The sequence below is a fragment of the Phasianus colchicus genome, chromosome 10 (assembly GCF_987193195.1).
Source record: "Phasianus colchicus chromosome 10, bPhaCol1.hap1.1, whole genome shotgun sequence".
Lineage (NCBI taxonomy): Eukaryota > Metazoa > Chordata > Aves > Galliformes > Phasianidae > Phasianus > Phasianus colchicus.
This window is the reverse complement of record NC_143445.1, coordinates 410,391-427,058: the sequence shown is the minus strand read 5'-3', so window position 1 is coordinate 427,058 and position 16,668 is coordinate 410,391. Positions and strand designations below refer to the sequence as shown.

The following is a 16,668-nucleotide window of genomic DNA, read 5'->3' as shown; positions in this document are numbered from 1 at the left end:
TCGCACGTTCTCGGCATAGCAATTTCGCTATTTCGCTCTCGTGGGTGGACAGCGGCACTCTCTGTTAACCGCTTCGGAGAGTTTGCAGTTGCTGGCCGAGAAATCGCGGTTCTCCCCGAATGCCGCTTTCTGCCTTCAGCAGCGGTCTCGTCTCTCTCGCTTGCCGAGAAAGAGCGACTTCAGGCGGATGCTTTTCTCGGACGAGCGGCTTCTTCTGCGCACATCGCAAAGGAGCGGTTCTGTCTTCTCCTTGTCTCCATGCATTCTGCACTACGCTTCTCTCTCATTCTTATGCCTTTCCTTTTATTCCTAGCGACATTTCGTTTTTGTGTGTTTATCCGATGCTACACTTCAGCATTCTGTGACGAACAGAGTAGAAGGGAAAAGCCCCTCTAATAAGGCAGCTAGAAGTTCCAGGAGCGACACACGTTGTGCTTTCAGGGAGGATGTTACAGAAAGTCGAGAGATGTGGATTCTTTCCTGCGGAGAAAAAAACCCCTGTTTTCAGGCAATGCAGTATGCAGAATTCGCACGTTCTCGGCATCACAGTTCCGTTATTTCGCTCACGCACGTCGACAGCGGCACTCTCTGTTAACCGCTTCGGAGAGTTTGCAGTTGCTGGCCGAGAAATCGCGGTTCTCCCCGAATGCCGCTTTCTGCCTTCAGCAGCGGTCTCGTCTCTCTCGCATGCCGAGAAAGAGCGACTTCAGGCGGATGCTTTTCTCGGACGAGCGGCTTCTTCTGCGCACATCGCAAAGGAGCGGTTCTGTCTTCTCCTTGTCTCCATGCATTCTGCACTACGCTTCTCTCTCATTCTTATGCCTTTCCTTTTATTCCTAGCGACATTTCGTTTTTGTGTGTTTATCCGATGCTACACTTCAGCATTCTGTGACGAACAGAGTAGAAGGGAAAAGCCCCTCTAATAAGGCAGCTAGAAGTTCCAGGAGCGACACACGTTGTGCTTTCAGGGAGGACGTTACAGAAAGTCGAGAGATGTGGATTCTTTCCTGCGGAGAAAAAAACCCCTGTTTTCAGGCAATGCAGTATGCAGAATTCGCACGTTCTCGGCATCACAGTTCCGTTATTTCGCTCACGCACGTCGAAAACGGCACTCTCTGTCAACCGCTTCGGAGAGTTTGCAGTTGCTGGCCGAGAAATCGCGGTTCTCCCCGAATGCCGCTTTCTGCCTTCAGCAGCGGTCTCGTCTCTCTCGCTTGCCGAGAAAGAGCGACTTCAGCCGGATGCTTTTCTCGGACGAGCGGCTTCTTCTGCGCACATCGCAAAGGAGCGGTTCTGTCTTCTCCTTGTCTCCATGCATTCTGCACTACGCTTCTCTCTCATTCTTATGCCTTTCCTTTTATTCCTAGCGACATTTCGTTTTTCTCTGTTTATCCGATGCTACACTTCAGCATTCTGTGACGAACAGAGTAGAAGGGAAAAGCCCCTCTAATAAGGCAGCTAGAAGTTCCAGGAGCGACACACGTTGTGCTTTCAGGGAGGACGTTACAGAAAGTCGATAGATGTGGATTCTTTCCTGCGGAGAAAAAAACCCCTGTTTTCAGGCAATGCAGTATGCAGAATTCGCACGTTCTCGGCATCACAGTTCCGTTATTTCGCTCACGCACGTCGAAAACGGCACTCTCTGTCAACCGCTTCGGAGAGTTTGCAGTTGCGTGCCGAGAAATCGCGGTTCTCCCCGAATGCCGCTTTCTGCCTTCAGCAGCGGTCTCGTCTCTCTCGCTTGCCGAGAAAGAGCGACTTCAGGCGGATGCTTTTCTCGGACGAGCGGCTTCATCTGCGCACATCGCAAAGGAGAGGTTCTGTCTTCTCCTTGTCTCCATGCATTCTGCATTACGCTTCTCTCTCATTCTTATATTTTTCTCTTTATTTCTAGCGACATTTCCTTTTTGTGTGTTTATCCGATGCTACACTTCAGCATTCTGTGACGAACAGAGTAGAAGGGAAAAGCCCCTCTAATAAGGCAGCTAGAAGTTCCAGGAGCGACACACGTTGTGCTTTCAGAGAGGACGTTACAGAAAGTCGAGAGATGTGGATTCTTTCCTGCGGAGAAAAAACCCCCTGTTTTCAGGAAATGCAGTATTCTGAAATCGCACGTTCTCGGCATAGCAATTTCGCTATTTCGCTCTCGTGGGTGGACAGCGGCACTCTCTGTTAACCGCTTCGGAGAGTTTGCAGTTGCTGGCCGAGAAATCGCGGTTCTCCCCGAATGCCGCTTTCTGCCTTCAGCAGCGGTCTCGTCTCTCTCGCTTGCCGAGAAAGAGCGACTTCAGGCGGATGCTTTTCTCGGACGAGCGGCTTCTTCTGCGCACATCGCAAAGGAGCGGTTCTGTCTTCTCCTTGTCTCCATGCATTCTGCACTACGCTTCTCTCTCATTCTTATGCCTTTCCTTTTATTCCTAGCGACATTTCGTTTTTGTGTGTTTATCCGATGCTACACTTCAGCATTCTGTGACGAACAGAGTAAAAGGGAAAAGCCCCTCTAATAAGGCAGCTAGAAGTTCCAGGAGCGACACACGTTGTGCTTTCAGGGAGGATGTTACAGAAAGTCGAGAGATGTGGATTCTTTCCTGCGGAGAAAAAAACCCCTGTTTTCAGGCAATGCAGTATGCAGAATTCGCACGTTCTCGGCATCACAGTTCCGTTATTTCGCTCACGCACGTCGACAGCGGCACTCTCTGTTAACCGCTTCGGAGAGTTTGCAGTTGCTGGCCGAGAAATCGCGGTTCTCCCCGAATGCCGCTTTCTGCCTTCAGCAGCGGTCTCGTCTCCCTCGCTTGACGAGAAAGAGCGACTTCAGCCGGATGCTTTTCTCGGACGAGCGGCTTCTTCTGCGCACATCGCAAAGGAGCGGTTCTGTCTTCTCCTTGTCTCCATGCATTCTGCACTACGCTTCTCTCTCATTCTTATGCCTTTCCTTTTATTCCTAGAGACATTTCGTTTTTGTGTGTTTATCCGATGCTACACTTCAGCATTCTGTGACGAACAGAGTAGAAGGGAAAAGCCCCTCTAATAAGGCAGCTAGAAGTTCCAGGAGCGACACACGTTGTGCTTTCAGAGAGGACGTTACAGAAAGTCGAGAGATGTGGATTCTTTCCTGCGGAGAAAAAAACCCCTGTTTTCAGGAAATGCAGTATTCTGAAATCGCACGTTCTCGGCATAGCAATTTCGCTATTTCGCTCTCGTGGGTGGACAGCGCCACTCTCTGTTAACCGCTTCGGAGAGTTTGCAGTTGCTGGCCGAGAAATCGCGGTTCTCCCCGAATGCCGCTTTCTGCCTTCAGCAGCGGTCTCGTCTCTCTCGCTTGCCGAGAAAGAGCGACTTCAGGCAGATGCTTTTCTCGGACGAGCGGCTTCTTCTGCGCACATCGCAAAGGAGCGGTTCTGTCTTCTCCTTGTCTCCATGCATTCTGCACTACGCTTCTCTCTCATTCTTATGCCTTTCCTTTTATTCCTAGCGACATTTCGTTTTTCTCTGTTTATCCGATGCTACACTTCAGCATTCTGTGACGAACAGAGTAGAAGGGAAAAGCCCCTCTAATAAGGCAACTAGAAGTTCCAGGAGCGACACACGTTGTGCTTTCAGAGAGGACGTTACAGAAAGTCGAGAGATGTGGATTCTTTCCTGCGGAGAAAAAACCCCTGTTTTCAGGAAATGCAGTATTTTGAAATCGCACGTTCTCGGCATAGCAATTTCGCTATTTCGCTCTCGTGGGTGGACAGCGGCACTCTCTGTTAACCGCTTCGGAGAGTTTGCAGTTGCTGGCCGAGAAATCGCGGTTCTCCCCGAATGCCGCTTTCTGCCTTCAGCAGCGGTCTCGTCTCTCTCGCTTGCCGAGAAAGAGCGACTTCAGGCGGATGCTTTTCTCGGACGAGCGGCTTCTTCTGCGCACATCGCAAAGGAGCGGTTCTGTCTTCTCCTTGTCTCCATGCATTCTGCACTACGCTTCTCTCTCATTCTTATGTTTTTCTCTTTATTTCTAGCGACATTTCGTTTTTGTGTGTTTATCCGATGCTACACTTCAGCATTCTGTGACGAAGAGAGTAGAAGGGAAAAGCCCCTCTAATAAGGCAGCTAGAAGTTCCAGGAGCGACACACGTTGTGCTTTCAGGGAGGACGTTACAGAAAGTCGAGAGATGTGGATTCTTTCCTGCGGAGCAAAAAAACCCCTGTTTTCAGGCAATGCAGTATGCAGAATTCGCACGTTCTCGGCATAGCAATTTCGCTATTTCGCTCTCGTGGGTGGACAGCGCCACTCTCTGTTAACCGCTTCGGAGAGTTTGCAGTTGCGTGCCGAGAAATCGCGGTTCTCCCCGAATGCCGCTTTCTGCCTTCAGCAGCGGTCTCGTCTCTCTCGCTTGCCGAGAAAGAGCGACTTCAGCCGGATGCTTTTCTCGGACGAGCGGCTTCTTCTGCGCACATCGCAAAGGAGCGGTACTGTCTTCTCCTTGTCTCCATGCATTCGGCACTACGCTTCTCTCTCATTCTTATGCCTTTCCTTTTATTCCTAGCGACATTTCGTTTTTGTGTTTATCCGATGCTACACTTCAGCATTCTGTGACGAACAGAGTAGAAGGGAAAAGCCCCTCTAATAAGGCAGCTAGAAGTTCCAGGAGCGACACACGTTGTGCTTTCAGGGAGGACGTTACAGAAAGTCGAGAGATGTGGATTCTTTCCTGCGGAGAAAAACCCCCCTGTGTTCAGGCAATGCAGTATGTAGAATTCACACGTTCTCAGCATCACAGTTCCGTTATTTCGCTCACGCACGTCGACAGCGGCACTCTCTGTTAACCGCTTCGGAGAGTTTGCAGTTGCTGGCCGAGAAATCGCGGTTCTCCCCGAATGCCGCTTTCTGCCTTCAGCAGCGGTCTCGTCTCTCTCGCTTGCCGAGAAAGAGCGACTTCAGGCGGATGCTTTTCTCGGACGAGCGGCTTCTTCTGCGCACATCGCAAAGGAGCGGTTCTGTCTTCTCCTTGTCTCCATGCATTCTGCACTACGCTTCTCTCTCATTCTTATGCCTTTCCTTTTATTCCTAGCGACATTTCCTTTTTGTGTGTTTATCCGATGCTACACTTCAGCATTCTCTGACGAACAGAGTAGAAGGGAAAAGCCCCTCTAATAAGGCAGCTAGAAGTTCCAGGAGCGACACACGTTGTGCTTTCAGAGAGGACGTTACAGAAAGTCGAGAGATGTGGATTCTTTCCTGTGGAGAAAAAAAACCCCTGTTTTCAGGAAATGCAGTATTCTGAAATCGCACGTTCTCGGCATAGCAATTTCGCTATTTCGCTCTCGTGGGTTGACAGCGCCACTCTCTGTTAACCGCTTCGGAGAGTTTGCAGTTGCTGGCCGAGAAATCGCGGTTCTCCCCGAATGCCGCTTTCTGCCTTCAGCAGCGGTCTCGTCTCTCTCGCATGCCGAGAAAGGGCGATTTCAGCCGGATGCTTTTCTTGGACTGCATTTCCTGAAAGGAAAGGCATAAGAATGAGAGAGAAGCGTAGTGCAGAATGCATGGACACAAGGAGAAGTCAGATCCGCTCCTTTGCGATGTGCGCAGAAGAAGCCGCTCGTCCGAGAAAAGCATCCGGCTGAAGTCGCCCTTTCTCGGCATGCGAGAGAGAAAGACAAGACCGCTGTTGAAGTCTGAAAGTGGTATTCGGGTAGAAAAGCGATTTAACGGCCAGCAACTGCAAACTCTCCGTAGAGATAATGTCATTGGATTGGAGAAATGTGGTATTTCGGGGAGATAATGTCCTAATTTGGGGAGAAGATGCCGTTCTGTGAGGGGGAAGCATGCATTTCTGAGAGAAAATCTCCTATTTAGGGTGAAAGTGTCATCTTGCTATACGAACTTCATGGAGAAATTATGAGGTATTTTTATGAAACCTGGTATTCCCTGGAAAGAGTATATCTGTGATCAAATACCATATTTCTGGGAGGGAACATCTGATGTGGGGGGGAGAAGGTGATGTATGTGTGAGAAAGCTGGTGTTTCTGGGAGAAAATGCCAGGTATTGGTGAGGAAACAGATGCTAGAGAGGGAAAAGGCCATCCCTTTGGGAGAGAAGTGGTATTTCTGGGAGAAAATGCCCCAAATCGGGGAGTAAGTGTCATCCTGAGGCGTGTCATGGAGTAGATTTGGGAGGAAATGGAGGTGTTTCAAAGAGTAGCGGCACTTCTGGGAGAAAATGTCCTCAGTGGGAAAGACAATGTCCTCTTGAGGGAAGAAAAGAGGTCTTTCTTACAGCAAATGTCATCCAACTGGGAGAAAATCTCCTCTCTTGGGGAGAAAAGTGGTCTTTCTGAGAGAAGGTGTCCTCTTCTTGGCTGCAAGTGTCCCATTTGGCATTGTCATGGAGGCTTTTTGGGGAGAAAGCGTGTGGCAGTTGTAAGAGAAGGGGAATTTCTGGGAGCAAATCTCCTCTTTTTGGAAGAGAAGGTGAAATTTCCAAGGGAAAAGTGGCATTTCTGGGAGGAAATGACATAGCTGGGGGGGAAAAGTGGGAACCGGTGGGAAAGAATATCTTGTACTGGAGAGCAACGGTGGTCTTTTTGGTGTGCCAAGTGGTCTCTTGGGGAGAAAACGTGGTAAATAGGGGAGACAATGTCCCCTGGAGGAGTGTCAAGTAGTATTTGGGAGAGCAAACGTCAGGTATTTCTCGGAAACCGGCTGTTTCTGGGAGATAGTAGCAGACTTGGTTGGAAAATGACAGGTGTTTGTGAGAAAGCTGGTATTTTGGGGAAAAAAGGCCGTTTTTTAAAGAATAAGCTGGCATTTCTGGGAGAATATGTCCCATCTTTGGGAGAAAACGGGTGTATGTGGGAGAAAATGTCGTGTATTTGGGAGAAAGCTGGTGTATGTGGGAGAAAAGGCCATTGTGATGGGAGTCAGTGTGATCTTGAGGAGTGGAAAGCAGTATTCTTGAGATGAAACGTGAGGTATTTCTAAGAGTCCTGGTATTTCTGGGAGAAAATGTCTTGTTTTGTTTTATTGTTTTTAATATTTATATATTTTTTATGTTGCAATTTCAAGGAAACACTTCGACAGAAATTGCTTTTAATTCTTTTGGCATACATAGAAGATGCGAAAATGCACATCATATTTTCACATGAATGTAGTAACACAAAAAAAGTTCAAAGCAGTAACTGATACACTCAATTATAAAAGCTGCCCTTCCTGTGCAAGAAATGTAACTCAGCCCTTGGGCTAGATGCCATTCTGTGTCATTGATGTAAACCTGGCGGACAGTACAAATACTCTGAATTTAAAATGGCATGACTAAAAATGGAGTCTTTCCTCTAGCTTTTAAGTTTTAAGAAACATAAAATATGTACGTATGCTTGGCAACTTTTCCTTTCATTATATACAAAAGTGACTCTCTCTAAAATAACTGTCAAACTAAGAGGGACTGTCAGAAACCTATCACAGTGGCTCAGGTTGCTGAAGAGCAATGAAAAAGTAGATATTGAGTTTCAGTTTTCAGCACATACATTAAAGTTCCATGCCTGTAATTAGGTCTCCTACCTTCCAAATAGAATTTTAAAAAAGTTTGATACATGATTATTTTAAATTATTTTTCTATAATTGGTTAGTGGTATTGTGGAACACATATTTAAGGATTAATGATGAGAAAGATTAGAAATCCAAAAAGTGTAAAATTCCATGCAAACTCAATTAAGTTTCAAGGACATTTCCATCAGAAAGAATGGAAATGAAGAAAGAACGGAGCCCCCAGGCTGGTTGTTGAGTGAGAATTACTGCTTACCCAGCATCCGTTTGCTTCATCAAATGTCCCCCATCTGCTCACAGAAACCTCTCTAAGATGCTTTTCTGAAGAATATTTGGCAGCATGTTTCCCAGGGCTGATGCCTAGAGGAGAGGGTTACATGGAGACTTGCTGTCTATCTTGATGGCAAACCCCTCCTAAGTAGGAATCCAGAGCTGGTGACTCACTTTGTAGTCTTGTATAGGTCTGGGGCAAGACAACATTATGGCAGTGGGGAGATATTCATGGTCAGGCTGGACAGGCCTCTGAGGTCTCTGACCTCTGTGGGTGTCCCTGTTCATTACTGGGGAACTGGACTCAATGGTCGGTAAGAGTCCCTTCCAACTCAAAAAAAAATTCTATGATTCTATGATTCTATGAATATTCCTGGTTTTATTACAAGTACAAATACTGATAAAGCCTACATTCAAATTGTTTATTCCTTGCTTTTGGAGAAGCTAAAACACTAGCACTAAGAGTTTTAATCAACGTAGATAATAGCTTGTCAGTTGTTATGCACAGTGGTACGTGCACCCAGTTTGAAATTTCAGTGCCATTAATGTTTTTAATTTTTTAAGTGATATGACACAGTACATGCAATCAACAATAATGAACATACCATGGTTCAGGACCCCTGATCTCTCAGCTAGTAATTTAAAATATTTTCATGTGTAGAGACAAGACAAGTATTATGTCCTAAAAGGAGTCTAGGTCCCCAGCACTATTTCTCTCTCTATTTGATCCCTAAAAACAACTGTTTTCTTGCCAAAGATTTTGCATCGTTAAATCTCCTTTCTGAAACAATGAATATTGTGTAGTTGCAGGCCACTTTTTCAAACCTGTGGACATTCCCTTTGCTTCTACTTCTTTAAGCAACCTGCAGTTGCAATACACTTTTGCAGTACAGTCTTGAACCTCTTTATTCCTTGTTTTTCAGTCACCATGGGCTGTGTCTGTGCTGTCTTTGTAACCAGGACCAGGGAATGACCTCTTTTCTCCCCGTCAGTTTTCTCAACACATCTACTGGTGTGGATGAAGCAAGCAAAGGCAACAAGAAAAGCAAATACAATTATACTAGCAAGCAGGAGTATCATTTATTATAGATGATAATCACATGTTGGTTTCTCACTAGGTGTGTTTAATCAACGACTTTCTTTTTGAAATAAGAGTGAAGATAAAAGAAAAGTTCAAATAGGATTCCTACATGTCTCGTTTTCATTAAAGATTAGATCTGCTACAACACGATGAACTGAGGATAATATAATGTAACGTCCAAACACTTTTTTTCAAGTAATGTTAACACTGAATGAAAGGTATACAGGCTTCAATGAAATTAGGAAGTTGAGGCCTAGTTGAATGCTATTTGTTGTTGAATGGTATTTGTGACAGTGTTGAAAGAAATGGCTGATATTGTAAAGTTACTGTCTGTCATCTATGAAAAACGGTGTTCTGCACAGGTCTGTGAGTGTTAGAAATGGGCTTTCTTGAAGAGCTGTCTTTATGGAAAAGGAGGCATTGCTTGCAAACTGGTAAATTGGGAAAAAAAAAAAAAAAAAAAAAAAAAAAAAGCAACATTTCTGATTTCCAATTTAGTTATTAGAAAATCCCCATCATCTCTCTTTATATTATATGAATACTCCATGGTGTCCTTGGGATGACAAGATGCCTGTACTGCTATTTAGATATGCACAAATACAACAAATCCATGGGCAGATCTTTCCCCTACTGCATTTTTTTAATGTATTTCTTTATTGCTAAACTAAAAGGAAAATAATAGTAGAAAAAATTCAATCACCTTAATCAGCACATGCAAGTCTTAAAAATCTTTTTCTTGCTCTGACTGGTTTGAGAGCCTATTGTACTGAGAAGCAAAAACAGATTACAAGTAAAACACATAAAACAGAATACAAGCATGTCTATTTCTAAGTTCTCTGGTACTCAAAAATCTAAATACCTATTCATGTAGCTGCATTCATTGCTTTAAGTCATTAGCCAAAAGTAAATACGTAAGGAGAAACAGAGACAAAATTGACTTTATAAGAAGAAAATATATTTTAATATTCAAAATATTCTAAGTCACCATGCTGCCCTTTGAAGACAGCATTCATGTCTCATCTTGATCATGCTGACAAGCATCTCACGGGTATCTGCTTTCACTTACGTTGATTGTACAGTTTAGTATCTGTAATACTGAAAAGACCTGATGGGAAATGTTACCTTCCAAATTTTGCTCTGTGTATATGCATTTCCTATTTAAACCCTCACTCAGCAAGAGAAGGAAAAACACTTCTCAGTTTCAGTGTAAGTGCCCCATGGAATTTTCTACAGGAAAAATATCACTTTAGATCTGTCAGACAATAACATTTTATTACCTCAAGGATGTTATCTGAACCTGAGGTCTAATATCTAAATGAACTGCAGTTCAGATTATTTGAGATTTAGCAGAAAGACAGAGGGATGGAAAGTTTCATAGAAAGATTCTATGGGGAGAAGTCTCATTCATTTATTGTGGATAAATATGATGAAAAGGTATTCATATACCAAGTTTTAATAACTGTATGGTTAACAGGAGGAACAGTAGACAGCTTTGAGCAGTAGCTGACATACAGAACAGGAGAGTTGGAAGAGTAATATTTCCAAGAAGATTAATTTAATTTAAAGGCAGAATGTTTTTTGGCTATTGGAAAGTTCTCTGTTGTGTTGAGCAAAAGGATATATATACTGGCTGAAAATAAACCTGTAAAAGTGAGGTAATGCATTTACTAAAACAACAATAATTGCTGTATCAGGATGGATCATATATTAAAGGCAATAAAACTCTGATTAATAGCTGTCAGGTTATTTCTTTATTTTTCTCAAATATTTATTTGAGCGCAACATACTATAAATACTTTAAAGAAAATGTTTATCTTATATTTGTACATGATTGCACTCAGTAATACATGGAAGAGCAGCCACTGAAGTGGGAGGATCATAAGCCCAACGTATGTGAAGAGAGAGAGCAATAAATTTGATTCTTCTCAGCATTTTTCTGTTACAGGTTTTGAGAAACTTGTTAGATTTTAGTACCTGTAAATGTAAATGAAACCAACATAAAATACCATACATAACCTTATTACTTTAAATAACATAGAAAATATGGATTGGAAGACTCGTGTGCATGTTCTTTTTTTCTGTCTTAGACCTGAATAAAGCTGTAAAGAAGAAATTAATGCTCTAGTAAGTCACTGTCAACTCTTGCAAGTCCATTTGGGAGAAAATTTGACACTCCATTTTTTTTTTCTTGTTGTCCTTCTATCTCCTACTCTCCTTTTTGTGTATGTTTATTATTTGCCTCATTTCTGTGAAAACAAATCAGGCTCCATTAATAAAAGCAAAGACTGTTTAAGGCCATCCATCTTACTCATTCTCCTCAAGGTTTGCTGCCACTTGTTCTATCACAGAGGACTGCAAAACTTTTTTGCTCCACATTGTTACCCTCTAAAGATAAAATGAATAAATTGCTTAAGAAGATGTTGAAAGACTCTTAATGGTGCATTTATGATCATAACATACGTATTTGTGAGACCTAAGGATTTTTATTCATTCTATTTTTGTTCAATGTAAAATCAAGATTAACTTCTTAGATTTTCTGGACATCCTCGTTGTATAAATTTAATTTTTTACTCCTTTTCCTTGTACAACTTCTGAAATCTGACAGTAAGAACATTTTTATTTTTGTCTCAAACCTCTTTTTTATTCTTTGTCCATCTATTGTTTTTCCCCCTATGATGCTTCTTATAACTTTACCCATTACTTTGTGTTCCATTTCATTACGTTACTTATTTTTGCTTTTTCTTTAGGGCAGGATATGTCTACTGCTATGCATCTGCACAGTTCCTACAATGGAGCTTTGATCCTGGTTGGATTGCTTAAGTGCCATTAACATAAACGTGGTTAACAAAAATAGTAGTTTCAGCTTAGTATTTTTCATGCTAAATCAGGTTCAAAACTAGAAGAATAAAAGTTTTTTTGTAAGAAACATAAACATCCATGTTGATTTCATAAGTGAAACTGATTCTGTTTTTGAAGAGCGGAAGAAATTTAAATAATTCATCTGAAAGCAAAGTTCACTTCTGTTTTTATATTCTCAGAAGTGAATCATCAGATTAAACTAGCATGCCACAGTTTAGTGGTAAACCTCTAACACTACCAAATCTACATATGTAGATTTTGCTTTAATGTCACAGGCAACAGAATGTAATCAACTAACAAACAAAACAGGCAAACAGAAAATTCACATCCAAATAAACCAGAAAGAGGAGTTTATAGACACTCTACAGAACTGTTAGCTGTGCTATGCTTTTCAAAAGCTGGAATTTGCCCTACAGACATCTCAGAAGTTGCACATCTGTCCAAGAAGAATCATTGAACTTTATTTCTACTGAACATGTTTATCTTCTATCTTATTCTTCATTACTGTTATGTACTATCCAAAATACATAAAGAAAAAAAGCGGTAATCAAACTATACATACTGTGAGCAGGGCTTTGTGAAGGCTGCAGTACTGTACAGAAGAAAGCCTTGAACAGATCTATCTCAAATTCAGGGTAATAATACATTTATTTCCTACCCACATTGCTCATGTAATCCACCAACTATTTTAGGAACGCCTAGATTCTTAAAAATACAGAAATTAAAGTGATTTCCTGATCAACCCTTACAGAAAGACACAAGTTTAAACATGAAAGCAACTATGAATGCTTTGGAGAGAAAAAAATAGAATGTAATGTTAATAATCCCTGTAATGTTAATAAGCTAAATAACAGTTTCAAAGTTTAGTATCTTGATGCTTTACGGAGCTCCCATAAAATGGCTCTGAGCCTTCCCTTTCTAATGATTTTGCACACCCACGCAACTTGCTCTGTGGGGATGGAAGATAACAGGATTTAGATCCTTGACACACTGCAATTGATTTAACAATAAATATTGTCCATCCTAGTTTTGGGTTACTATAAGATGAAAGCAAAAATGTATATACTGATCTACTGGTTTTCTTTTAAAAAGCATTCATCTGATGCTGAAGGCTAATTCTGTAAAGCTGAAACTTAAATCCCAGCAGAAACAGGTTCCCAGATATTAAAAACAAACAAACAAACAAACAAACAAAAAATCATAAAAGTATGTATAATGAAATCTTTAGGCATGTGACAAACTTTGTTTTATATATTATATGATTTCAGAACATCTGTCACACACACTCACAAACTTTCCTTAGAAGGAGAAGCAGAAGTTTAGATGATGATAAAGTTATGTTCTTACCACATTAGAAGGTTCCAATTTCTTCCTTCTAGCAAGGTCAGTGATATTATTGCCATTGTAGTTGATGCTCTCCATACAGCCTTTGAAATTTTTTTCTGCTGTTAGAACTTGGCTTCCCAGAAAAAGGCATGCCTCCAAAGGTTATCTTTGAATGTATCAGAAAATGAAAGACAGTTACTGGAGGACAAAGGGCTTAGAATTTTTGCTTACTAGAAAAAGAAAGTATCAAACAAGTACTGGAAAAGTAGGAAAAAGTCTATGATGAAGTCATGACTGCAAATATTTTTGGTGGTAAATTGTATCTGTTATTAGGTTTTCCCAAATACAGAGAAAATATGTATCATATACTGTAACGAAGAGAAGGTCTCTAAAAGGAATGCAGTTTTAAATGCTTGGCAGAGCAAAATGTCAGTATTGTTAAGAAACAAGAATTTGTTGGCCAAAGAATGTGCTGTCTGTCTGATCTTGGAGAAGAAAAGTCTGCCTTTCTTTACAAACCTGAATGCAGAAAGTTTGAGAAGTAAAGGTGCCCAGTAAAACCTATTTCAATATGTAGACTGAAACAAACATTAAAATAAAAAAAAATCTACTAAATCAAAAGGGAAGAAGGAAAGTGTTGCTTTATGTAGAACATCCATCAGTTTGGTAGAGTGTCAGAAGTGAGAAGTGGTTGGTGGCAAGTAAGGAAAATAATTCTTCTCTATTATGATGCTAAAACTAACTAAAAATTGATGATAAGAAAAGAGAAGCAACTGGCACCTATAGAGAGCTTCCCTGTTATAATATTAGCCTAGAACATGGCTTTGAGAGCACAGGGTTGTCAGCAAAAATGAGTCTGAGGGCAGGAGGGAAAACGTGAAAGAGCAAAAATGTTACAGCATATACAAAAATACATTGTTGGGGAAAAATAATTCCCTCCTCCCCCTTCACCCCCCCTTCCATATTATAGTATGTATATAGTTATCTTAATCAAAAAAGTAACCAAGGAACAAAGGCTATAAAATGCAGATGTTGTGCTGTTTCCTGTTCAATCATCCCTTCCCTAGGGAACAATCTAAATACTAAATACTATTACTAAAATTCTGAAAAATGAAAGTAGTATTTCTGACCCTTATTACTACTTGGGAGAAAAAGGAGATATCATATGAAGGACTTGGAATGGGAAACTCGAAGTTACTGTAGACAAATTGTTGGATAGCAAAAAATACAGTGAGTTGTGTCCAGTTTACCAGGCAAAACGTTTACTCTTTACATATTAAATTGCATGGACAAGACAGTGTTATACTACTTTGCATGCCCAGAATGGGAAAAAGCAGATTTCAATTCAAAACTTAAATATCAATAATCAATGGAGACAATTGTGAATTAATTTCTTTTTTATTTAGTTTAAAAACAAAAACAACAGCACAAAAATGTTTCTAAAAATCTGTTTTTACTCATGACTGGAAAATCCAAATGTGATTTCCATGCATCTCGTGGGCCTGAGATAAAGACAATTTAAAAGGAAAGAAAGAAAAAAAAAAGGGGGGGATGCTATGATGGTAATGTTTAATATTCGTGTGGGGGGTGAAAGGTGTACTTGAGTTGCCTAAGCACAAGCTTCTACTGCTATTGGTGATACCTGGGGTAGTGTGCCTTAGTAACCTCTGCTTTCTGCTTGAGGAGGTATGCATCTCTATAAATTCTCTGCCATTTCTGCCAACACCATGGGAGTGCTGCAGATATCTAGGGGATATATGTACATAAGCTGCTCATTCAGTTCACGTGTTTGTCTTTTTCTTGGATGAGAAATAGTTGCTGTTTATTATTTCCTTAAATGCAACACAAGCATTTACTCATAATATCCAATCTGAGAACACCGTTCTTGTAACTGCTTATGAAAATCATAGATACAGAAATCAAAAGAAACTGTTTCAATCTGCTTGCATTTAAGGAAATAGGAAGTCTCTTTCCACCCTTGCGCATATTTAAGACTGTTTTCTGACAAACTGCTAGCTAAAGGCTTCAGTCTTTCTTTTTGTGCTTACTCCCTCAATGGAATAGCTGAGCTTTTGTAACTGTCCCTACTTTGAAGTTTTCTAGTGGATCCAGGTTGGTTTAAGTATCCTCTATTCCTCACTTCTTTCTTTTCTACCATTTTCTTCAAAAAGGAGCATGTTAAGAACATAAATTTCTATTCTGTTAAGAGTCTTCTCCTGCAGTTAGCTGGTTAGTAAATAATACTTTGCTTTCAGAAGATAGGAAATGGATTTGTGGTCATTCTAGATGTTTCTTATCAGGTAAACTCTCATATGTATGTGTTGGAGAAATTCTAATCAGTTCTTCAGTAAAGGTATTATGAAAGCTCAGACAGACTGTTCTGTCATTATTTACCAAGAGATCTGTCTCTTCCTAAAAATAAACAAGACTTTTTGAATTAGGATGTAATTTCCTTTTAAACTGAAAAATTGGAGAAAGACATTTTCTCAAGGGGGAACTGCAGTGGTTGGAAAGAATCTCTGCAAGTCATTGAGTCTAACAAAGCTGGTTCCCTACAGTAAGTTACAGGAAAACGTCCAGATGAGTTTTGAATATCTCCAGAGGAGACTCCACCACCTCTCTGGGCAGTCTGTTCCTGGGCACTGTCACCCTCACAGTAAAGAAGTTCTTCCTTGTGTTCAAATGGAACGTCATTTATTCCAGTTTGTGTCCCCTGCTCCTTGTTCTGTCATTGGGCTCCACAGGCAAGAGCCTGGCCCCATCTGCTTGACTCCCACCCTTTTGGTATTTATAAGCATTGATAATATCCTCTCTCAGCCTTCTCTTCTTCAGGCTGAACAGCCCCAGGTCTCAGCCTTTCCTCATACAGGAGATGCTCCAGGCCCCTCATCATCTCTGTGGCCCTCCACTGGGCTCTCTCCAGAAGTTCTGTATTTCTTGAAGTGAGGAGCCCAGAACTGGACACAGCACTCCACATGTGGCCTCACCAAGGTAGAGAAGAGAGGGGAGATCACCTCACTCAACCTGCTGGCCACATTCTTTTTAATGCATCCCAGGATACCATTGGCCTTCTTGACCACAAGGCCACATTGCTGGTTTGTGGTCACCCTGCTGTCTACAGGGACACCCAGGCCTTTCTCTGCAGTGCTTCTTTCCAGCAAGTCAGACCCTAACCTGTACTGATACATGCAGTTACTCTTCCCCAGATGTAGGACTCTGCACTTGCCCTTGTTGAACCTCATAAGGTTTTTTCTCTCCCTTTCCACCCTGTCCAGGTCTTGTTGAATGGCAGAAAGATAAAAACTGATCAATGCTTCTTGAGGGAAATTCCCAATGTATTTTAGGTGTATACAAGATTATGTAATACTGTGTGAATGTTGTTATGACTGGGTGACGGTTCACCGATCAGTTCACAGATGTTTTTGCTTCTCAATTGTTTTTACAAAATGTAAATAGTATTCATGAGAAGAGAATGTGATTGACTTCACTTCTTCTAGCAAAATTTTGGCCTTGGAGCTTTGTATCTGTGCAGACTGGAACCATAAGTCAATCACACAACTTGCCACATCACCATTTGCTTTGGTAAACCATCACCACCCCCTTATTC

General features: G+C 41.5%; 1 protein-coding gene across 8 annotated transcripts in view; it reads right to left on the bottom strand.

The window, feature by feature from the left end:
* LOC149916510 (sex comb on midleg-like protein 2) overlaps positions 1 to 16,668 on the bottom strand; it is a 270,511-nt gene that overhangs the window by 241,547 nt on the left and 12,296 nt on the right. For all 8 annotated transcript variants that reach the window (XR_016469506.1, XR_016469501.1, XR_016469504.1 and 5 more), the window contains one exon: positions 7,782 to 7,885. Coding sequence is in view for 1 of the 8 variants with exons in the window: in XM_090146947.1 (XP_090003073.1) it covers positions 7,782 to 7,885 (104 nt within the window). In the remaining 7 variants the exon portion in view is untranslated. The remainder of the gene's footprint in view (positions 1 to 7,781; positions 7,886 to 16,668) is intronic.